We start from the raw sequence: 19,944 nt of genomic DNA on the forward strand, positions 1-19,944 counted from the left end.
AAAAGAGGATGTTATAAATATGAGCCATGTAATAACCATCACATGTGTCTTGATTAATTCATGATGAGGGAGAACACCATGAACATACAAAGTGCTAAAACCATAAGATCTAATGCTTCCTTACCATTAGAACAAATTGTAACCATAATTCATATTGATTACATGATTGGTCATAGTAATGAATGTACTAAAGATTTCACATTTGTTAATTATGATTGCAGTGTCATAAGAAGTCATAGTGGAGAGAACCCCTATGAGTGTAATCAATGTGGTAAAGCCTTTGCACAGCGCAATACTTTGCAATATCAGAAAAGAACAAGTACTGGAGAGAAACCTTATAAATGTAATCAACGTGGTAAAGCCTTTTCAGGTCACAGTAATCTCCGAAGACATAAAAGAACACATACGGGAGAGAAACCTTTTGAATGTAATCAATGTAGTAAAACCTTTGCAAGACCAAGTGATCTCCAAAGACATAAACTGACACATACTGGAGAGAAACCTTATCAATGTAATCAATGTGGTAAAGCCTTTTCACGTCACAGTGATCTCCAAAGACATAAACTGACACATACTGGAGAGAAACCTTATCAATGTAATCAATGTGGTAAAGCCTTTTCACGTAACAGTGATCTCCAAAGACATAAACTGACACATACTGGAGAGAAACCTTATGAATGTAACAAATGTAGTAAAGCCTTTGCAGGTCACAGTGATCTCCAAAATCATAAAAGAACACATACTGGAGAGAAACCTTATGAATGTAATCAGTGTTTTAAAGCCTTTTCACATCACAGTAATCTCCAAAGACATAAACTGACACATACTGGAGAGAAACATTATGAATGTAACCAATGTGGTAAAGCCTTTGCAAGACCCAGTCATCTCCAAAATCATAAAAGAATACATACTGGAGAGAAACCTTATGAATGTAATCAATGTGGTAAAGCCTTTGCAAGACCCAGTGATCTCCAAAATCATAAAAGAACACATACTGGAGAGAAACCTTATGAATGTAACCAATGTGGTAAAGCCTTTGCAAGACCCAGTCATCTCCAAAATCATAAAAGAATACATACTGGAGAGAAACCTTATGAATGTAATCAATGTGGTAAAGCCTTTGCAAGACCCAGTGATCTCCAAAATCATAAAAGAACACATACTGGAGAGAAACCTTATGAATGTAATCAATGTGGTAAAGCCTTTGCAAGACCCAGTCATCTCCAATATCATAAAAGAACACATACTGGAGAGAAACCTTATGAATGTAATCTATGTGGTAAAGCCTTTTCACGTCACAGTAATCTCCAAAGACATAAGAAAACACACACTCGAGAGAAACCTTATAAATATAATCAATGCAGTAAAACCATTGCAACACCCATTCATTTCCACTATGATCAAAGAACACATACAAGACAGACATTTCATTAATGTAATCAGTGTGGTAAAGTATATTCAGAAGGGCGATATCTGCAAATTCTCTGTGCTAAAAAGAAACCTACTGAAAATAATCATGAACTAAGTGGGAGTGAGGGGGCTATCATATTAGGAATATGATAGACATTGGTGGTTGGGATTATTTCCACTCTGGAGATGGTTCTTTGGATGCCTTGGCAAAGAAGATTTCTGGCTTTTAACCTTGTCTGAAGAGTTTCCTTGAGGCTATGTTAAAGAGATTGTTTTGACAACGTAAGTCATGAAAATCACCACAAAGAATTTGGCCTTACAGTTTTTAACAAGTATACAAAACTAAGAAATGAAAAATACAAAATGTAAGGTTCAAAATGCAAGGCATCATCAGGATGTTGAAGGAAGCTAAATCCTGTGATCAAGGATATGCAATGGTGTTAAAAGAATGGTTACATTAGGGCAAGGTTCCATCCAGCTAAACATACGGATTTGTAGTTGTATGAAAGTGAACTATATCATATTAGGAATTATTATTATATGGTTATTGTTTTCATGTGGAGATATGACTATAAAAGTATGTGTCAAACTGAGAAGGGAACTTGATTGCTATTCTGCGTTTTCAATTTACTACCTGAAAGGAAAAGCTTAGGTCCAGGCATGGTGTTAAATGATTTTTATCCCAGAGTTCAGGAGACAGAGCCCTGGAGATCTCTGAGTTCAAGGTTATTCTACTGAGCAAATTCCAGGACTGCCAAGTTTAGGCAGTGAAATTTTTGAAGAATAAAAATTGTGGAATAATATTATAGAAGTGTCGATGTTTCAGCCACATCAAGTGGGAGAACTCAGCAGCTTTGTCTGTGTGGCTCTGGATTTAGAGGCAAGAACAGCAGGGACTAAGGAGACAATTAATGCTGGATAGCTGTAATTCAAGAATTAGAGGTGATGGGGAAGAAATAAGCATCACTGAGGTAACATCTTCTGGGTAGTGTTTTCTGAGTGAAAAAGAGGGTGTGTTCCAGAGATAGTCAAGGTTGGACCTAGTGGTGCAGCTGGACTTGTTCATGTATAAGAATTACCCAAGAGGTATTGGTTTTGAATGCATGAAGTTGTCATGCAGAGCAGCTGAGGCTTGGCATCATTGAGCGATCATAGGGAGGCTATGGGTTAAGCATTTTTGCAGCAGGAGAACACAGCATCCTGAAGATGCAAGTACCATGGGATGAGAATCAAGAACAGCAAGAGCAGGAGAGTGGAGTCAACCAGACCTTAGAGTGATAGAGAGGACAGAGCTGGAAAAGTGACCCAGTCTCTTTAGAGGACCAGAGATGATCATGTGTGGATCCCAAAAATTGAAACAAGAAGCTGTGATATTGAAATTATATTGGAGAAACCAAAATTTTGAGACGTTAGAACTGTGTTTTATCTGCGCAGGAAAACTGCTTTAAGGAAATAAAACCACTTGAAGTGAAACAATTGTGCTTCAGTAAACAATGCAGAAAGGAGTTATAGATCAGAAGAATGCTTTGGCATGATACCAGAACGTCCAAAGTTTAGAGACTGCTCAGCTGCTTTTGATCTTTTTTAGATACAGGATTTCCTCACAATGACCTTTAGAAAAAGGGTGAAGTGTATCCTCTTTATATGAAGACACATGATGTGGTTTTTGTTTTTGAAAATATATGTGATTACTATTACATTTTTGCCTTAATCTCAGAAGACTCTTTGAACTTTGGACTCTTAACATTTTTGAGACTGCTATAGAAGATTGAGACTTTTAAAGTAGTATTTTGCATGCTTAAGTATGATCCCTATACACTAATGAGTTCGACGAATCATATGGGGGCCAGGCAGTGGAATGTGGTAGTTTAAATATACTAAGCTAAGTGAGTGGCATTATGAGATGGTGTGGCCTTGTTGGAGGAAGTGCATCACTGTGGTATGGAGTTTGAAATTCCAACAAGTGCTGAAGAGACCCCCATATTAGGTCCCTGGAAGACAGTCTCATCCTATCTGCCACTGGAAAAAGATGCAGAACTCTCAGCTTCTTCTACAGCATCATGACTGTCTGCATTCCTACTATGATGAAAATGGAATAAACCTCTGAAACTGTAAACCTGCCCCAAATAAACTGTTGCTTTTATAGGAGTTGCCTTGTTCATTATGACTTTTCATAGCAATGGACATGACTAGACAGAAACAACATGATTTCTTTTAATGTGGCAAAGACTTTGAACAATTCTCTAGTCTTCATTTTCATGAAAGAATATGTGTTAGAGAGAAACGTCATGAATGTGTTTAGTATAATGACGTCTTTGCACACCTCTCTAGTCTTCATAATTATGAAATTATTCATACTGGAGAGAAATTCTATGGATGCTAGCAATGTGGTAAATCCTTTATGCTACGAGATTCACTGAGTTCCAACACAATTCAAACACCAGGACAACGCAAATGATAAGAACATTTTGTGGTCAAATCTTTAGTGATTAATGCATCCTTGAGAAATATATTAAGTGGCTTATCTGAATCACCCCATTCTGTCTCCACCCTGAGTCAGAGATTTCAAATCTGAAAACCACAAATGTCCATGCTAAGATACAGCTACATTTCCCACCAATGAGGATTTTCTTCTGTTGTTACTTTACATGAAACGACACGGAATGTAGGTTTTAGTCTATCACACTCACTAGTTCTTTTGTAGTTAGGAACAGGAATTTTATTTTGAGGAATAAACCATGAATAACAGAAATCAGGATTAGGAACAGTCATTATGTTTCAGGGAACAAAACAAATCATGAAGCTTGCCAGATATTGTTAAGCATGCAGGTCCCCTATGACCTGGGAGTTGACCTTAGTTTCAACTGATGATTAAATGTACATTATCAACAAAAAGGTAGTCCTTAGAACAAGATTCTTTTGCTTGTTCCCAAAATTTGTATATAATAGTCATCTTTAAATATATAACAGGACATATACTGAAGAGAAATCTTATAATTATAATCATGTGATACAATATTTTCACAAAAGTTATCTATGAATGCATAAAAAAAATACATCCCGGACAGAATGCTATGAATATTCCATTTGGTAAAGATGGTCTTTGCATGCCGCAGTAGTCTTAGAAACCATGAGAAAATGTCGTAATGCAGGGAAACCTCATAAACATAGTCAATGTGGTGAAGTTTTGTTCTTTCTAGTATCTTTATACAAGAGTAAACTCTTTAGCATGTAATTAATCTATTAAAGCCTTTGAATATCATAGTATTTTTTGAGAACCTTCAAGAATACCCAAAGTAAACTGTGCTTAAAAGGATTTTGGTAAGTTCTTAGCCAACACACCTTTATTTAGTTACTCTGGGTTATTTATTATGTAGAAAAAAATGTGACAAGTGTCAACAATCAATTCAAATTTTATGTTATCTCTCTATTTTATTTGCTCTTGCAATCTCATTTTTACATACAAAGGCCACTAATGTTTATTTTCACTTTTAGTTAATCGTGAATCCAACATCTTCGCTGAGAGTACTCATCTGCTCTAGGAACTGCCTTTGTAAAGTTTTCCTCACTTATATAAACTATCATATCTTCTTCAAAGAAAAAGAATTTTAGTTCCGCTTTTGTAATTTGTATTACCTTCTACCTTCCTTATTGCTCTAGCTAAACTTTTACATAATATATTGGATAGATAGATATAGAGAGAATTGACCACCTTGTCTAGTTTTGGAATTAGTGGAATTAATTTGAATTTCTCTCCAGTTAATTTAATGTTGGCTATAGGCTTGGTGTAAAGAGACATTTTTGTGTTTAGGCATGTCCCTTGTATCTTTCATCACACTACGAATTTTATCATAATGTATTTATTTAAGAATATAATAATCTTTTGATGTGTTTTATATTTTATTGTATTTATTTTGTCTATTTAGTAATTTTGCATCTGTGGTTTTAGGGATAATTGGTCTGTAATTCGCTTTTATTGCTTAGTCTTACCTGACTGGATATATGAGTAATCATGGGTTCAGAAAATAAATTGGCTAATATTTATTTTGTTTCTATATTGCTGAATACACTGAATTCTTGTTAAATCCTCTCTGAATGTCTGGTAGGATTCTACCCTAAAACTCGTGGACATAGGCTCATATTGGTGGCATGTTTTTAATGAATTCAGTTTTCCTAGGAATTTATGTCTGTTTAAGTTGATTTTCTTAGTTTATTTTAATTTTGGTAAGTGGAATCTATTGAGGAAATTAACCATTTCTTTTATAATTTCCACCTTGGTGGAGTTCACCCTTTTTAAAACTATGTCATTACCACTCTCTATATTTCTTCATTGCATGTTATTTCCTCCCCATTTCATTTTAGGTTTCATTAATTTGGATATCTTTATATTTTAATAAAGGTTCATGAAACTGGTGTAATAAAAGGCTCAAAAGACCATCTCCATGTTTCATTGATTCTTCTTCTTCTATTTCTATTTTACTGGTTTCAGCTCTATAGCGATAATTTCTTGATTTCTCTTCCCTGTTTTCATTGCTTCCTCACTTCTTTCTGTTGTAGCCTTTAAATCATGCTATTAATTTACCAGCATGAAAGCTTGTTTTTTTTTCAATGTAGGAATTTTGTGCTGTGAACTTTCTTCTTAGCTCCACTTTCATGTTCTTTATTTTCCATGAGATTGTTCATGTTGCATATTCATTTGCATTGAACTCTAGAAAGTCTCTAATTTCTTCCTTCATTTCTGTGTATAATCATTTTATCTCATACAATTAGTTAGTAGTCAGTTAGCTGTCCTCCCTCATCTCTTACAACACTGAGACAGCAACAGGTTTTTGACCCATATCACATGTTTTGTCTGATTAGAGTGTGGGGTCTCCTGGGCCTGTTGCAATCAAGTACATGAAAAGCCCAGTTTATTGGGGCCACCCACTGGGCTTATGTTTTGTCTCTCTGGGATGGAGTTTAGTCCTTTCTCATCAGAAGGCTACTCTCCTTATAAATGGCCACATGGATATGAGAGGTAGCAATGGCACACCAGCCATCTGTTTCATGTTTTTTCTCAGTTCTAGTGATGTTTTCATAGCTTCTATTTCAGCTTTCTGGGCTGACATTCCTGACAGGTGTGATTCTGCCCATGTGATCTTGGTATTTGACACTACCACTACCCCAGCATAATTCTGTCCATCCTGAATGAGGCTGTGGCCATTTGTGAATACTGTTACCCCTGCATCTATATGAAGAGTCATACAGAGGCCCATCCAGGGAGGTCAAGGTCTAGTATCAGGTCTGCTGAGAAGTTGTCCTGGGGGCATTCAAGGAGAGAGGCTGACAATGAGTCATTCTGCCATCATCTTTAACCAGGAGGCCATTGCTGCGCCGAGGTGTAAACAGGGAGGGGGCAGGTTCCTGCCAATTGGTGATACATTGGCCATTGTCTAATGCCAGGAACCCTGGTCTGAGTATGCGTTTCTCAAGTCTATAAAGGCCACCAAAGTTGACAGAGTAAGGCTTTTTTTCCCCAGAGGCTTAAATAGTCAGGATTTTTAAAGGCATCTAAGAGGTCCTGCATTTCTTTGTTTCTGTTACCACTGGGAAGTCATTTATAAACTGATAGAGAGACTCTGTCTGTAGGTTTTAGCAAGACAGTATGCTGCACTTTTTCATCAAAAGCTGATGGGTTTCCATTTTACTTTTAGGGTAACCCTGGTCTTGTGGTGGGGACAGTTTTGATTCTCAGGGCCCCCTTATCTCCTTTTTAGGCATCACTTATGGTCTTCTGATTTGCCCTTGGCTGACAACAGGATCTTTCCCAGGTCTCCAGTCTGTTGCTTCTGTCCTCTCATCTGCGTCTCCTCTGCAGTCTGTCCTCGATTAAATACTCTCTTTGCCACTGTCTTCAAATCTCTTAAATAACTCTGTCCTAACTACTCCACCCTCTGGGGCTTTGTCTTCATAGCTGGTGTTCCCTGATTGACAAAAGCTCAAGCCACTGCTGCCTTTGCTTCTGGTGATTCAGGGTCCATGGGTGTGTATTGTCAAAAATGTCTCCATGACACAATCTAAAAAAGGTGTAGGGGTTTTATTTTCTCTCTTTTATTTTTTCATACACTCTGGCCAAATTTGTGAGCCATCTTGTGGCTACCTCAAGACCTGCCAGCATAGCTGGACTGTGGACAAAGGGCCTCCTCTTACCTTCAGTGTTGTTGCAATAACAGTTTGGGTGAGTTAGGGTAATGCGAGCATATTGGGGCCAGTAACCAGCTCATGTACCAAACCCAGACACTATTGTTGATGCCAACAAGTGCTTGCTGACAGGAGCCGGATATAGCTGTGTCCTGAGAGTCTCTGCCAGTGCATGACAAACACAGAGGGGGACGCTCTCAGTCAGCCATTGAACTGAGCACAGGGTCAACAATGGAGGAGATAGAGAAAGGACCCAAGGAATTTAAGGGGTTTACAGCCCCATAGGAGAGTCAATAATATTAACCAATTAGTAACCCCAGAGCTCCCAGGGACCTAACCACCAACCAAAGAGTACACATGGAGGGACCCATGTCTCCAGCCACATGGGTAGTAGAGGATGTACAGGTTGGACATCCATGAGAGGAGAGGCCCTTGGACCCATGAAGGCTCATTGCCCCAGGGTAGGGGAATACCAGGTCAGGGAAGCAGGAGTGGGTGGGTTAGTGAGCATGGGGAGGGGGATAGGATAGAGGGTTTTCAGAGGGGAAATGAGGAAAGGGGACAACATTTGAAATGTAAATAAAATATAAATATAAAGCTATGAATATATAATATAAAATATATAAAATATAAATAAATTTAAAAATATATTTATTTTTCAAAAAAAGCACTCTGGGAGGCAGAGGCAGGTGGATTTCTGAGTTTGAGGCCAGCCTCGTCTACAGAGTGAGTTCCAGGACAGCCAGGGCTACACAGAGAAACCCTGTCTCAAAAAAAAAAAAAACAAAAAAATAAATGTAAATAAGAAAATATCTAATAAAAAATTCTTTAAACAAATCACAACATGACCTCTCATTGTGACCACCTTGAATGGATAAAGGTCAATTTACAAGTATCTTAATCACTGCTGTTGCTTTGATAAAACACTCTGTCAGGAGAACAGGTTTATTCCAGCTCACGGTTCACAGTAAAGTCCCTCATGGTGGGCAATGCCACTCTGAAGTGTGAAGCAGCTGCTCACTCACATCAGGTGTGTAAATAATCAGGACGCCAAGAGCAATGAACGTCTGCTGCTGCTCAGCCCCTTTCCACACACTGCCCGGGATCCTAGCCAGGGAATAATGCTGCCCACAGTGGGTGGGGCTTCCCACACCAGTTAAGATAACCAAGGCTGCCCCTTACAACCATGCCCCGAGGAACCTCCGCTTTGTTAGGATTCTGTCTAAGCTCCACCCCACAGTTACCTGGCAACAGCCAGCTATGCCCCTCCCCACTGTTACCTAGCAACAGCCAGGTAGGTCTGGTGCACTATAAAAGGGGCTGCCTGCCCCTCCCCCTCTCTTATCCTCTCACTCTCAGCTTCTCTCTTGCCCCTTCTTAGGCTTCCCTCCCTTCCTCTCCTCTCCCCCATCTCTCCACATGGTCATGGCTGCCTGTACTTCTCTACTCTCTCCCTCTCTCTGCCTTTCTCTGCCTCTACTTCCCTCTTGACTCCCCTCTCCATGCCCTGAATAAACTCTATTCTGTACTATACCTTGTCTTGTGTCTGGTAACCACAGGAGGAAGGGATGCCTTGGCATGGGCTGACAGAAGATCCCCTAATTACAAGTCTTAGCAGGCTTCAGGGTTCCAAGACTACAAACAGAGTTCTGGGTGAGTTTTTTTCACTTCTTCTTCTAACTGAAAGCCCTTTGAAGCCATGCCCAGCATCCTAGGTTCCTGGGACGGTCAGAAGCAGGATTCTGGTCAGGGCAGACTACACCATCACAGGTCGCAAGTTCCAGCATTTTCTCCCTGAGCAAGCTTCCTGAGGGTTGGTCTGGCTCCTCTATACCTTTGTCTTAAATGTTGTCCACATCTCTTGAGGACACTTATTGCTTCCTCTGACTCTCAGTCTGCAAGACTTCTGGGCCCTTCATGACACAATTCAATCTGCTGATGTGTCTCAGGTTGTCCAAGCTCTCAAATACATAGTAAAAGGGGTGTAGATCCCAATCAACAATCCAGCCATCATCAAAGCTGTGGTTTGTCTCTCCACAGAAAGAAAGATGCTGAGACGTGGAAGATCTTGTACTCATGGCTGGCAAGTCACGTCCACTTGGCAGTCCATGCTCTCTGTAATCTGCTGTATTTTTGACAAAACTAAAATAGTACTCCCTCAGAACCTTCAGATTATCCTTGGAATGCTGAGAGTAAGTCCTTGACCTTCTCATATAAAGAAGTCTCCAGTTAGTTAATTACACCCTCCCAAGCATTGCACTGTGGTAAATTGGGTGTTAAATCCACAATACTAACATTTATTTGCATTGCCTAAGGAGGCAAGATTCTGCCCAGTCTGGTGATGGAATACTTTAGTCTCAGCACCTATAGGAATGAAGCAGATTGGGGATAGAAGCAGAGGCAGGTGGATCTCTGATCTCAAGGCCAGCCTGGTACTCAGACCTACTTTCAGGACAGCCAGGGCTATACAGGATAACCTAGGCTCAAAGAACAAAACATGCAAACACAAAAGGAGTGAAGCTTCTCAACATAAAATGCTATCACTCTAGATGCTGTAATGGTATTTGATTTAAAAATGAGCTAATACATTCCTCACCCACAATAAATGCAGGAGAAACAGCCAGTGTGCTCAGTGAGGTCCTTGGCAGAGGCAGCAATCGAACTCTTTGGTAGGGTCAAGCCTGGCTATCAAGAATCTGGTCCATGCCATGTACTATCTAGAGCAGTCGGGGCCACTTTGGGCCCAGAATTTTTGGCCACTCTTGCCTCACATGACACTTACCAGGTCTCCACAGGGTCTCCTTCAGAGGTTCTCTCATTTTTGCCTCTGAGGCAATCTCTTCCAACTAGCTTTCTCAGCATCTCTGCTGAGTTCTCTCTCTGCCATATGCAGGGGACCCACATTTCACACATGTCACACTACCTGTGGGACACCAGCTCTGCTATTCCCCAATCAAGGAGCCTCAAATTACCCAGGAGAACAGACTCTCAACACTTAATTAATTAATTTGCCAATTATATTTAAATATATTTTTAAAAAGTTAAAGATGTCAATAAGGTAAAAACAAAGCCATCTATTATAGTAAAAGTTCTATCCCAATAGTCTAACTTTTAGATATGTTTTCCTCTGATTGCATCTTGGCATGCTGTATCTCTACCCTCTCCCACTCATGGCTCCTGCATGCATCTCCCTGTGTCTCTCTCCCTAGCTCCTCCTCCTCACTCCCTTCTAATCACTAGCCTCTCACCACCTCAATGTGAATGGATAGAAAAAAATCTTTCAACATCACACAATTGTCTAGAGTTAAACATTATAGGCAACTGATTAGACCGGCAATGGGGAAAGTGCTCATGGGCCAGGGTGTCTATTTGGGGTGCCTGTTTTCGAGAGCAAAAGATCACATAAAATGATCTGTCACTCACTCCCTCTTTCCTGATAGGGCGATATATTAGATTGACCTCCAGGATGCAGTCTGTCTTATTCCACAAGAACTGGATAGGATGCAAAGTCCAAGAATCCAGAATATCTCAGTCCCCGAAGCTGGATGTCTCAGCTGGTCCTCAGTAGAAGATGGAATCACAGAGAAGCAAGCTCTAATGCCAGCTAAATAATGAGACTTGCTAGCTAGGAGAGAGCAAGCAGACAATGAGAAAACTTGCTTTCTCTGTATCCTTATATAGGCCTCAGGATGAAAGTGTGGTCCAAATTAAAGGTGTGTGTTCCAGATTCAATCTCTGGATTAAAGGTGAGTGTCTTCTGCTGGGTGTGGTGACTCATGCCTTTAATCCAAGCACTAAGGGAGTGAATCAGGTAGCTGGATCTCTGTGCATAGCCTGGTCTACAACGTGCATTCATTTACAACCAGTGGTATTGCAGACAAACCATGGCTCATAGAATCAATACAAATCACAATGACACAGTTATGTGGCTTTCTTGCTCCATATCCAGATTAAAGGCCTGTGTCTTTCAAGGTCACAGAGACATGCATTTAATGATAGTGTTCCTACTTCAAAGACCCTGATTACCTTCTACAAATGAAACAACAAATCCATTGAAGGTGTGTCCTTATATTTTGGATTTTGCATAATTCAGATGTAATCAAGTTGACAACACAGAATAGAGACCACAGAGTGTATCTCTCTGTGTAACCATGGCTGTTCTGAAAATCGGTTTGTAGACCAAAGTGACCACCAATCAAAGATCTTCCTGCCTCTGCCTCCCTGCTTCTGAGATTAAAGGCACATGTCAACATGATCTGCCTGGAAGTCCTGTTAAGACTACTTTCTTTTGCTGGCATCATGAGCAGTTGCTAATCCTGTATTCCCAGCAGAGAGGTAGTTGGGGGAACCAGCTAAGTGTAGAGATGAAGCTTCAGGACACAGACTCTCCTCTCCACACCCCACTACCCAGCCTCTCTGTCTGTCTCACATTTTATGTCCTGCCTTTGAAATGAATAAACATAACTTTTACATCCCGGAGTCTCTGTCTGCACAGAAGGCAGGCAGGGATCTCCTGGGATAGCTGAGCTCCAGGCTTCCCTGAACTACAGTGGGTACATGGATGTCTGCTTTCTGTGTTCAGGGGGAACTCTCCCTGCGGGGGTGAGTGACCCCAAGTACATGGAAAAATAAACCTCATGCTCTTGCATCAATCTTTCATCAAGCTGTGTGCTGAGGGGTTGTGCATCTGAGCTCAATCCCTGGGGGGGTCTGTTGAGTTACAACAATCTTTGCACCCTGTTGTGTCTAAATGGTGAAAATTTGTCCACTTTCCTTCCATTGTTGAATACATGGTAAAGCTCTCTTTGACAAAGGCACCCTTTAGGCTCTGCACTTGTACAGAGTCAGCTGCTTCACGGCCTCACTGCCCACCTCTGGAGGTCGACAAAACTGCTCTCTGCCAGAATCTCAACTGGAGCTGCATTTCTTTCCTTGTGAAGAGGATTTTCCAGGACAGCACTGTCCAGGACATCAAAGCTCTGCTCTCTGAGCTGACTTTGTCGAGCTTGGCTTCGCTTCTGCAGTCACTCCATGGCTATCTTCCTGGTGAACACTTGTCCAGTGTGTAACATGACAGAAGATGCTAACTGATGGCTTCTCACTCACACATGGAGGGTTTGGGGCCAGCTTTGTGATCCTTGTTAAGTCCATAATTAATCTTTGCACTCCTTTGTCTGCAGTGCCAGGGAAGGTGTTAGTGATCTCCAAAACACAGACAGGAGCTAATTGATGCGCTTGCATTCAATGCCACTCACAGCAGGGTATTTACTCTAGCTAGCTTACGTTCATCCCTGCCTCACACCACATTCACTCAGGACAGTTTGTGTGTGTATTGGGCGGCTAACCCCATATGTCCATCAGGGCAAGGCTTTATAGAAAGCTGTAAGCAGGGAGTCCATGTGTAAACATCTAATTGGAAAGCTTTTGTGGCCTTTAATAAGTTGCCTGGTGCTGGGAGTCATAAACTTAATTTCTGTTCTCCTCTGAATTGGTGAAGGTTAGGCAAGGGGTTGGCTTGTAACCTGGTGGTGTGTGTTTGTTGGGGGAATGACCTGGAGATGGAGGTCTTTTCGAAGGTGTAACCCAGAAATGCCGGTCTTGTTGGGAATTTGACCCACAGCAAAATTCTGTCTCGAGGCTATGTGGAAACTCATGTTAGGTACCAGCCGGTTACTTTACCTGTGTTCAAACATAGGTCAGATTCTCTAAAATGGAGCTGAACTTAAAAGATTTGGCATCTCAAGGCCACACCTGCAGTAGCTAGAAAAGGAGCCTGGGCAATGAATAAGTCTGGCCAGAAGTATGAATGTTTCTTGGCTCCCAGCTGCAAGCCTGTGATTGCTTCCAGTGGAGGGCGCTCAGGAGCTAACAATGCACTGTGACAGTTCTCCCTGGTCAGCCCTATCCCTGAGTGCTTGAGAATTTCTGCTTATGCAATTTCCATTAGGCTGTCAACAACCTCTGTGCTGAAATCTGATAGTGATTTCAGACCTCATACATGATTTTGTGCTTTTATTTTTCCGACGGGATCAGACACTGCCAGGCAGGCTACAGTGGGATTGTGTGTGAAGCCAAGATCTAGACACCATGTGCCTAGACACCAACCAAAATGCTTGACATTAGAGTGTGAGTATGCAGGAGATATGATGCTGTGCTGTCAGCAGTCTGATCCTAAATCACACCTTGATTGCAAACAGCATAGTTGATTTTGTTTCTAGGTGCTTTAGTTTTCCAAAGGAACCAGACTTTTCCAGGCTGTACTAGGATCTTTTGCAAAAACCTAGAGTCCAGAAAGAGTGGAGGAAATACTGGACAAAATCCCTGGCACCTATGTGCGATTATATGAGAAATATGATACCGACCCAGTTTCATTTTGTTTTTAGGTCCTCTCAGCTGCCATTGTTACTCAGTATCTCTGGGCCGTGTTGGATCTCTATACTCTAAAAACAATTGTCATCCACGTTGATTCAGCACAGGAGTTTCTCAAAGTTCTCAAGTTTACTCCCGGTGTGCTGGTTATCTTATGGCCCAGGACACATGAGAACCAGGTTTACTAAGATTGCCTGAAAACTTCTTAAAAAACAAAAAACAAACAAACAAAAAAACAAAAACAAAAACAAAACACCATTTATTCCTCTGACCTAGGCTCAAAATAAAAAAAAAGCAAGCAGGAAAAAATGGGATGTGACACTTCTCAAAATAAAATCCCCTCACTCTGAATGCAACTGTCTAGAGCTAAGCATAATAGGTGACTCAATAGACAGGCAAATGGAAAGGGATAATGGGCCAACAAATCTATTTGGGGTGCCTGGTTTAGAGAACAGTGTATCCTGATCTGTATCCACTCTACACTTCACCTTTTCCCTAAGTCCATTTCAAGAAGGACACAAATTTCCAGCATTTCAACACTTTTATTAAGAAAGCTGTAAAAAACCAAACATGAAGTAGATGGCTGCAGAAACCTGGCTGCCTTTGTATGTTCTTTTTTGTGATACAGGAGCTGACAGAAGATTTCCTAATTGCAAATCTTAGCAGGCATCAGGGTTCCTGGGCCTCAAACAGAATCCTGGGTGAATTTTTTTTCACTTCTTCTTCTTCTTCTTCTGGTTGAAAGTCCTTTGAAGCCACATGCAGCATCCTAGGTTCCTGGGACTGTAAAAAGCATGATCTTAGTCAGGGCAGTCTCCACAACCACAGGTCTCAAGTTCCAGGCCTTTCTCCCTGAGCAAACTTGGCGAGGGTTGGTCGGGCTCATCTATACTTTTGTTTTTGTCGTTGTCCACATCTCTTGAGGACACTTGTGGCTCCCTCTGACTCTCAGTCTGAAAGACCTCTGAGCCCTTCATGGCACAATTCGATCTGCTGCTGTATCTCAGGTTGTCCAAGCTCTCAAATACATAGTAAAAGGGGTATAGATCCCAATCAACAATCCAGCAATCATCAAAGCTGTGGTTTGTTTCTCCACAGAAAGAAAGATGCTGAGACATGGAAGATCTTGAACTCACAGCTGACAAATCACGTGCACTCAACAGTCTATGTTCTTCGGAATCTGCTGTGTTTTTGACAAAACTGAGAAGGTACTCCCTCGGAACCTTCAGGTTATCCATGGAACACTGAGGGCAAGTCCTTGACCTTTTGATATGGAGAAATCTCCAGTTAGTTAATTATACCCTCCTCTCAAGCATTGCACTCTGGAAAATTGGGTGTTAAACCCACAATACTAGCATTTATTTGCATTGCTTAAAGAGGGAAGGTTCTGCCCAGTCTGGTGGTGCAAGACTTTAATCTCAGTACCTATATGAAAGAAGCAGATTGGGCATAGAAGCAGAAGCAGTTGGATCTCTGATCTCAAGGCCAACCTGGTAGTCAGACCTAGTTTCAAGACAGCTAGGGCTACAGATTAAAACCTAGGCTAAAATATCCAAACAAGCAAACAAGAAAGGAATGAAGCTTCTCAAGCTAAGATCCTATCACTCTGGATGCAATAGTCTTAAGTTAAAATTATAGTGGTCTGATGAAACAGGCAATGGGGGAAGTGCTCATGGGTCTGTAAATCTTCTCGGGGTGCTTGTTTTAAAGAGTAAAAGATCACAGAGAATGATCTCTCACTCTATCTTTCCTGAAAGGAGATTATATTAGAATGACTTACATGATGCTGTCTGCCTTATTCCACAACAGCTGGATGGGAAGCAAAGTCCAAGAATCCAGAAGTTCTCAGTCTCTGAGGCTGGATGTCTCAGCAGGTCTTCAGTAGAAGATGGAATCACAGACAAGTAAGCAATAATGCCAGGGAAGTCCTAAGTCTTGCTATCTAGAAGAGACCAAGCTGAGTTGTTTTTCGAAGGTGATTTTATACCTCATATGTGTTTTTGTTCCTCTGAGCATTCACTGTGCTGACAGGATTGGATTGTGACAGGCAGGCAGAGGTGGAATTACGCAGAGAGCTCTGGTTCTGGAACTTGTGCTCCTAAAGGCTGGCCAAAACGCATGGTGCCCAGGTTCGGGGATGGAGATTCATTGCAGGTGCAGAGATTTTTTTTTTCCTGAAAGCTCAGCCTCCTGACATTTCAAAAAGCAGACTTTATTCTGTCTACCATAGGTAAATGACCCATTCGGCCCTACAAGTGTGTCAATACTTCTGACACTGTCCCCTTCTCATGCAATGTAATAAACTCCATGCAAACACAAATCTCCTTGCAGCTGCTTTCCTTTCTGTTTGCCTAAGATTTTCCAAATGGCACAGACAAGTGCTCAACTGGTGTTCTGTCTCAGCTGGTCATTTCATCTAGCTGTAGTTTCCCTGTTGCCTTGGGGCCATGGTCAAAGAGTACACTTGACAGACAGGGAAAACACAGGACGACCCCAGTGGACTCACTCATACACCCCGAGTTTTAAGGAGAGTCTTGGAATCCTGGCAGGGCAGGTCCATAGTTAGTCCCCCTGCTGGCTTGTCTACACTTGTAGAGGCCACTGCTGGAGTAGGAACCAAGAAGCCAGTAGCTACAATGATCCTTAGATCCACAGCTCTATCTCTGAGCTCCAGGTACTTCCACTTCTTCACAGCAGGGGTCGCTGTGGGGCTGCTCTTCCTCCAGAGAGGAATGGCAATGGTCTGTGCACATCTTTGGAAGCTCAGGGCTCTATTAACTGTGAATTTCCTACACAAACAAGTTCTTCTTGGCTGTTGGCTTACGTGAGCTGAAATCATTTCCAACAGCATCCGTGATTTAGTCTTTTGGTGCTTTTATTTTGTCAACCAAGTCAGATTATGCCCAGCAAGCTGCAATGGGACTTGATTTGAACCCAAGGTGCTCTCCTAAATGCTGACAGAACAGCCTGGTCCCAGGGATGACTCATTCTCTCAATGAATCCAAGATGTATTACCTGAGTCTTCCCACTTCTGTTGAAAGTTCTAGGTAATGTGAATTACAGAAAATATTGAATATTCAAAGGATAACATGCTGGTCGTATTTCTGTGCCGTGTTTATTTTACTTACTACATAAAATTCCTGAGAAATGATGTTCAGAGAGTCAACTGTAAGAAATGATAGTTAATTGTCCTCTTGACACTGAGAGCTGTGCAATCATTCTTTAGCCTGGTACACGGCTTAGCCTACTGAGGGATTAAACTGTAAGGAAGACCAACAATAGAAGTAAGGCTTGTAAAACAAGAAGCTCTTCCAAGAGAGGAAGCACATAAAAGACACACTCTCAAGGCCAGAGAGCTGTCTTTTCTGTGTCAGGGTTAGCACTGCCCTGAACTTCCAACTTAGCCAGTCCTGTTTCTGCAGGTGAGTTCCCTTGTGAAACAGAAATTTCCAAAGGAAAATGCTGAAAATAGAAATAATCTTCAATGCAGAAGTGGTGGCCCAGGCCTCTAATCCCCGTACTAGAGAGACAACGCAAAGTAAATCTGAGTTCAGGGCTCGTCTAGTCTACACAGAAGGAAGAAGGGGTAAAATGGAAGTTGCAGGTGACCCTAGATTAATTTGTAAAGGAAGCACTGGGTAGATCACTCCTCAACCATGTTGATTAAGCAGAGTGGTTTCCCAAAGTGCTCAACGTTACTCCCTGTGTGCTGGTTCTTTTGTGTCCCTGCAAACATGAAAACCAGGATGTCAAAGTCTCCTAAGGACTTTTTTCAAACAAACCACCAGTTACTCCTGTAACCAAAGGTAGGAAAGAATAAAATATCCTCATCTGGATCTATTCTAGCCCCCATATTTTCCCTTGGGCAATTACAATAAGAACACAGATTTCCAGCTGTTTAACACCTTTATTAAGAAAGATTTAAAGAAACAAGCAAACAAACAGCACATGGCTGCAAAGACACAACTACCTTGTGTGTGCCTTTGCTTTAAAACAGGAGCTGACAGAGAATCCTCTAATTTCAGGTCTTAGCAGGCATCAGGGCTCCTGGACTCCAAACAGAGTTCTGCGTGAGTTATTCACTTCTTTTTCTTCTTTTGTCCAAAAGCCCTTTGAAGCTATGCCCAGCATCCTAGGTTACTGGGACTGTCAGAAGCAGGGTGCTGGTCAGGGCAGTCTCCACCATCATAGGTCTCAAGTTCCAGCCCTTTCTCCCTCAGCAAGCTTGGTGAGGGTTGGTCTACCTCCTTTGCCTTAGTTGTTATTGTTTACAACTACTGAAGCCACATGTGGCTCTCTCTGACTCTCAATATGGGAGACCTCTGTGCTCTTCTTCATGGCACAATTCTGTCTTTGGTCGTATCTCAGGTAGTCCAAACTCACAAATACACAAAAGGAGTATAGATCCCAATCTGCAAACCAGCCATCCTCAGAGCAGTGGCTTGACTCTCCACAGAAACAACATGGATCAGACATGGAACAGCTTTTACTCAGGCAAGACAGGTGCACTTGGCAGGGAATGTTCTTCAGAATCTGATGTATCTCTGTCAAAACTGGGAGAGGACTGCACCATCACCTTGGCTTTATTTATGGAACTCAGTGGCCAAGTCCTTGACCTTCTGATTCAGAGAAGACTCTGGTTAGTGGATTTTACTCTATACTCCATGGCCTCTCCCAACCATGACACGGTCTGAAACTGGGGATTAAACCCACAATGCTAGCATCTGTTTGCATTCCCTAAGTAGGCAAGATTCTGCTCAGTCTGAGTGCAAAATCCTGTCATCCCAGAACCTAAGGGAAAGAAGCACATCTGGAACCACAGAATCAGAGGCATGTGGATCTCTGATCTCAAGGCCAGCCTGGTAGTCAGACCTGCTTTCATGACAGCCAGGGCTATACAGGAATGCCTATGCTCAAAGAATAAAACAAAACATAAAAACAAAAAACAAAGGAGTGAAGCTGATCAATATAAGATGATATCTCTCTGGATGTTGTAATGATATTTAAAAAAAATGAGCCAATACATTCCTCACCCACCATAACTACAGGAGAGACAATCAGTCCACTCAGTGAAGTCCTTGGAAGGGGTAGCAATCTAACCCTTTGTTAGGGTCAAGCCAGGCTATCAAGAATCTGGTCACTACCTCAGATATTCTAGAGCAGTCTGGGCCACTTCTTGCCTCACCCGACAATTACCAGGTCTCCAAAGCTGCTCCACCTTCAGAGGTGCTCTCACTTTTGCCTCTTAGGCAATCTCTTCCAACTAGCTTTCTCAACATCTCAGCTGAGTTCTCTCTCTGCCATATGCAGGGGACCCACATTTCACACATGTCACACTACCTGTGGGACACCAGTTCTGCTGTTCCCCAATCAAGGAGCCTCAAATTACCCAGAAGAACAGACTCTCAACACTTAATTAATTAATTTGCCAATTATATTTAAATATATTTTTAAAAAGTTAAAGATGACAATAACGAAATAACAAAGCCATCTATTATAGTAAAAGTTCTAATCCCAATAGTCTAACTTTTAGATATGTTTACCTCTGATTGCATCTTGGCATGCTGTATCTCTACCCTCTCCCACTCATGGCTCCTGCATGTATCTCCCTGTATCTCTCTCCCTAGCTCCTCCTCCTCACTCCCTTCTAATCACTGGCCTCTCACCACCTCAATGTGAATGGATAGAAAAAATCTTTCAACATCACACAATTGTCTAGAGTTAAACATTATAGGCAACTGATTAGACACGCAATGGGGAAAGTGCTCATGGGCCAGGGAGTCTATTTGAGGTGCCTGTTTTCGAGAGCAAAAGATCACATAAAATGATCTCTCACTCACTCTCTCTTTCCTGATAGGGTGATATATTAGATTGAACTACAGGATGCAGTCTGTCTTATTCCACAAGAACTGGATAGGATGCAAAGTCCAAGAATCCAGACGATCTCAGTCCCCGAATCTGGATGTCTCAGCTGGTCCACAGTAG

General features: G+C 41.6%; 1 protein-coding gene across 1 annotated transcript in view; it reads left to right on the plus strand.

Moving 5' to 3' along the window:
* The window catches only part of LOC127673230 (zinc finger protein 120-like), a 33,622-nt gene extending 19,475 nt beyond the window's left edge, over positions 1-14,147 (plus strand). The window contains exons 5-6 of the mRNA XM_052168829.1: positions 390-1,326; positions 13,974-14,147. Of these exons, the coding sequence (XP_052024789.1) occupies positions 390-1,326; positions 13,974-14,147 (1,111 nt within the window). The remainder of the gene's footprint in view (positions 1-389; positions 1,327-13,973) is intronic.
* The last annotated feature ends 5,797 nt before the right edge of the window (positions 14,148-19,944 follow it).

Source organism: Apodemus sylvaticus, chromosome 22, assembly GCF_947179515.1.
Source record: "Apodemus sylvaticus chromosome 22, mApoSyl1.1, whole genome shotgun sequence".
NCBI lineage: Eukaryota > Metazoa > Chordata > Mammalia > Rodentia > Muridae > Apodemus > Apodemus sylvaticus.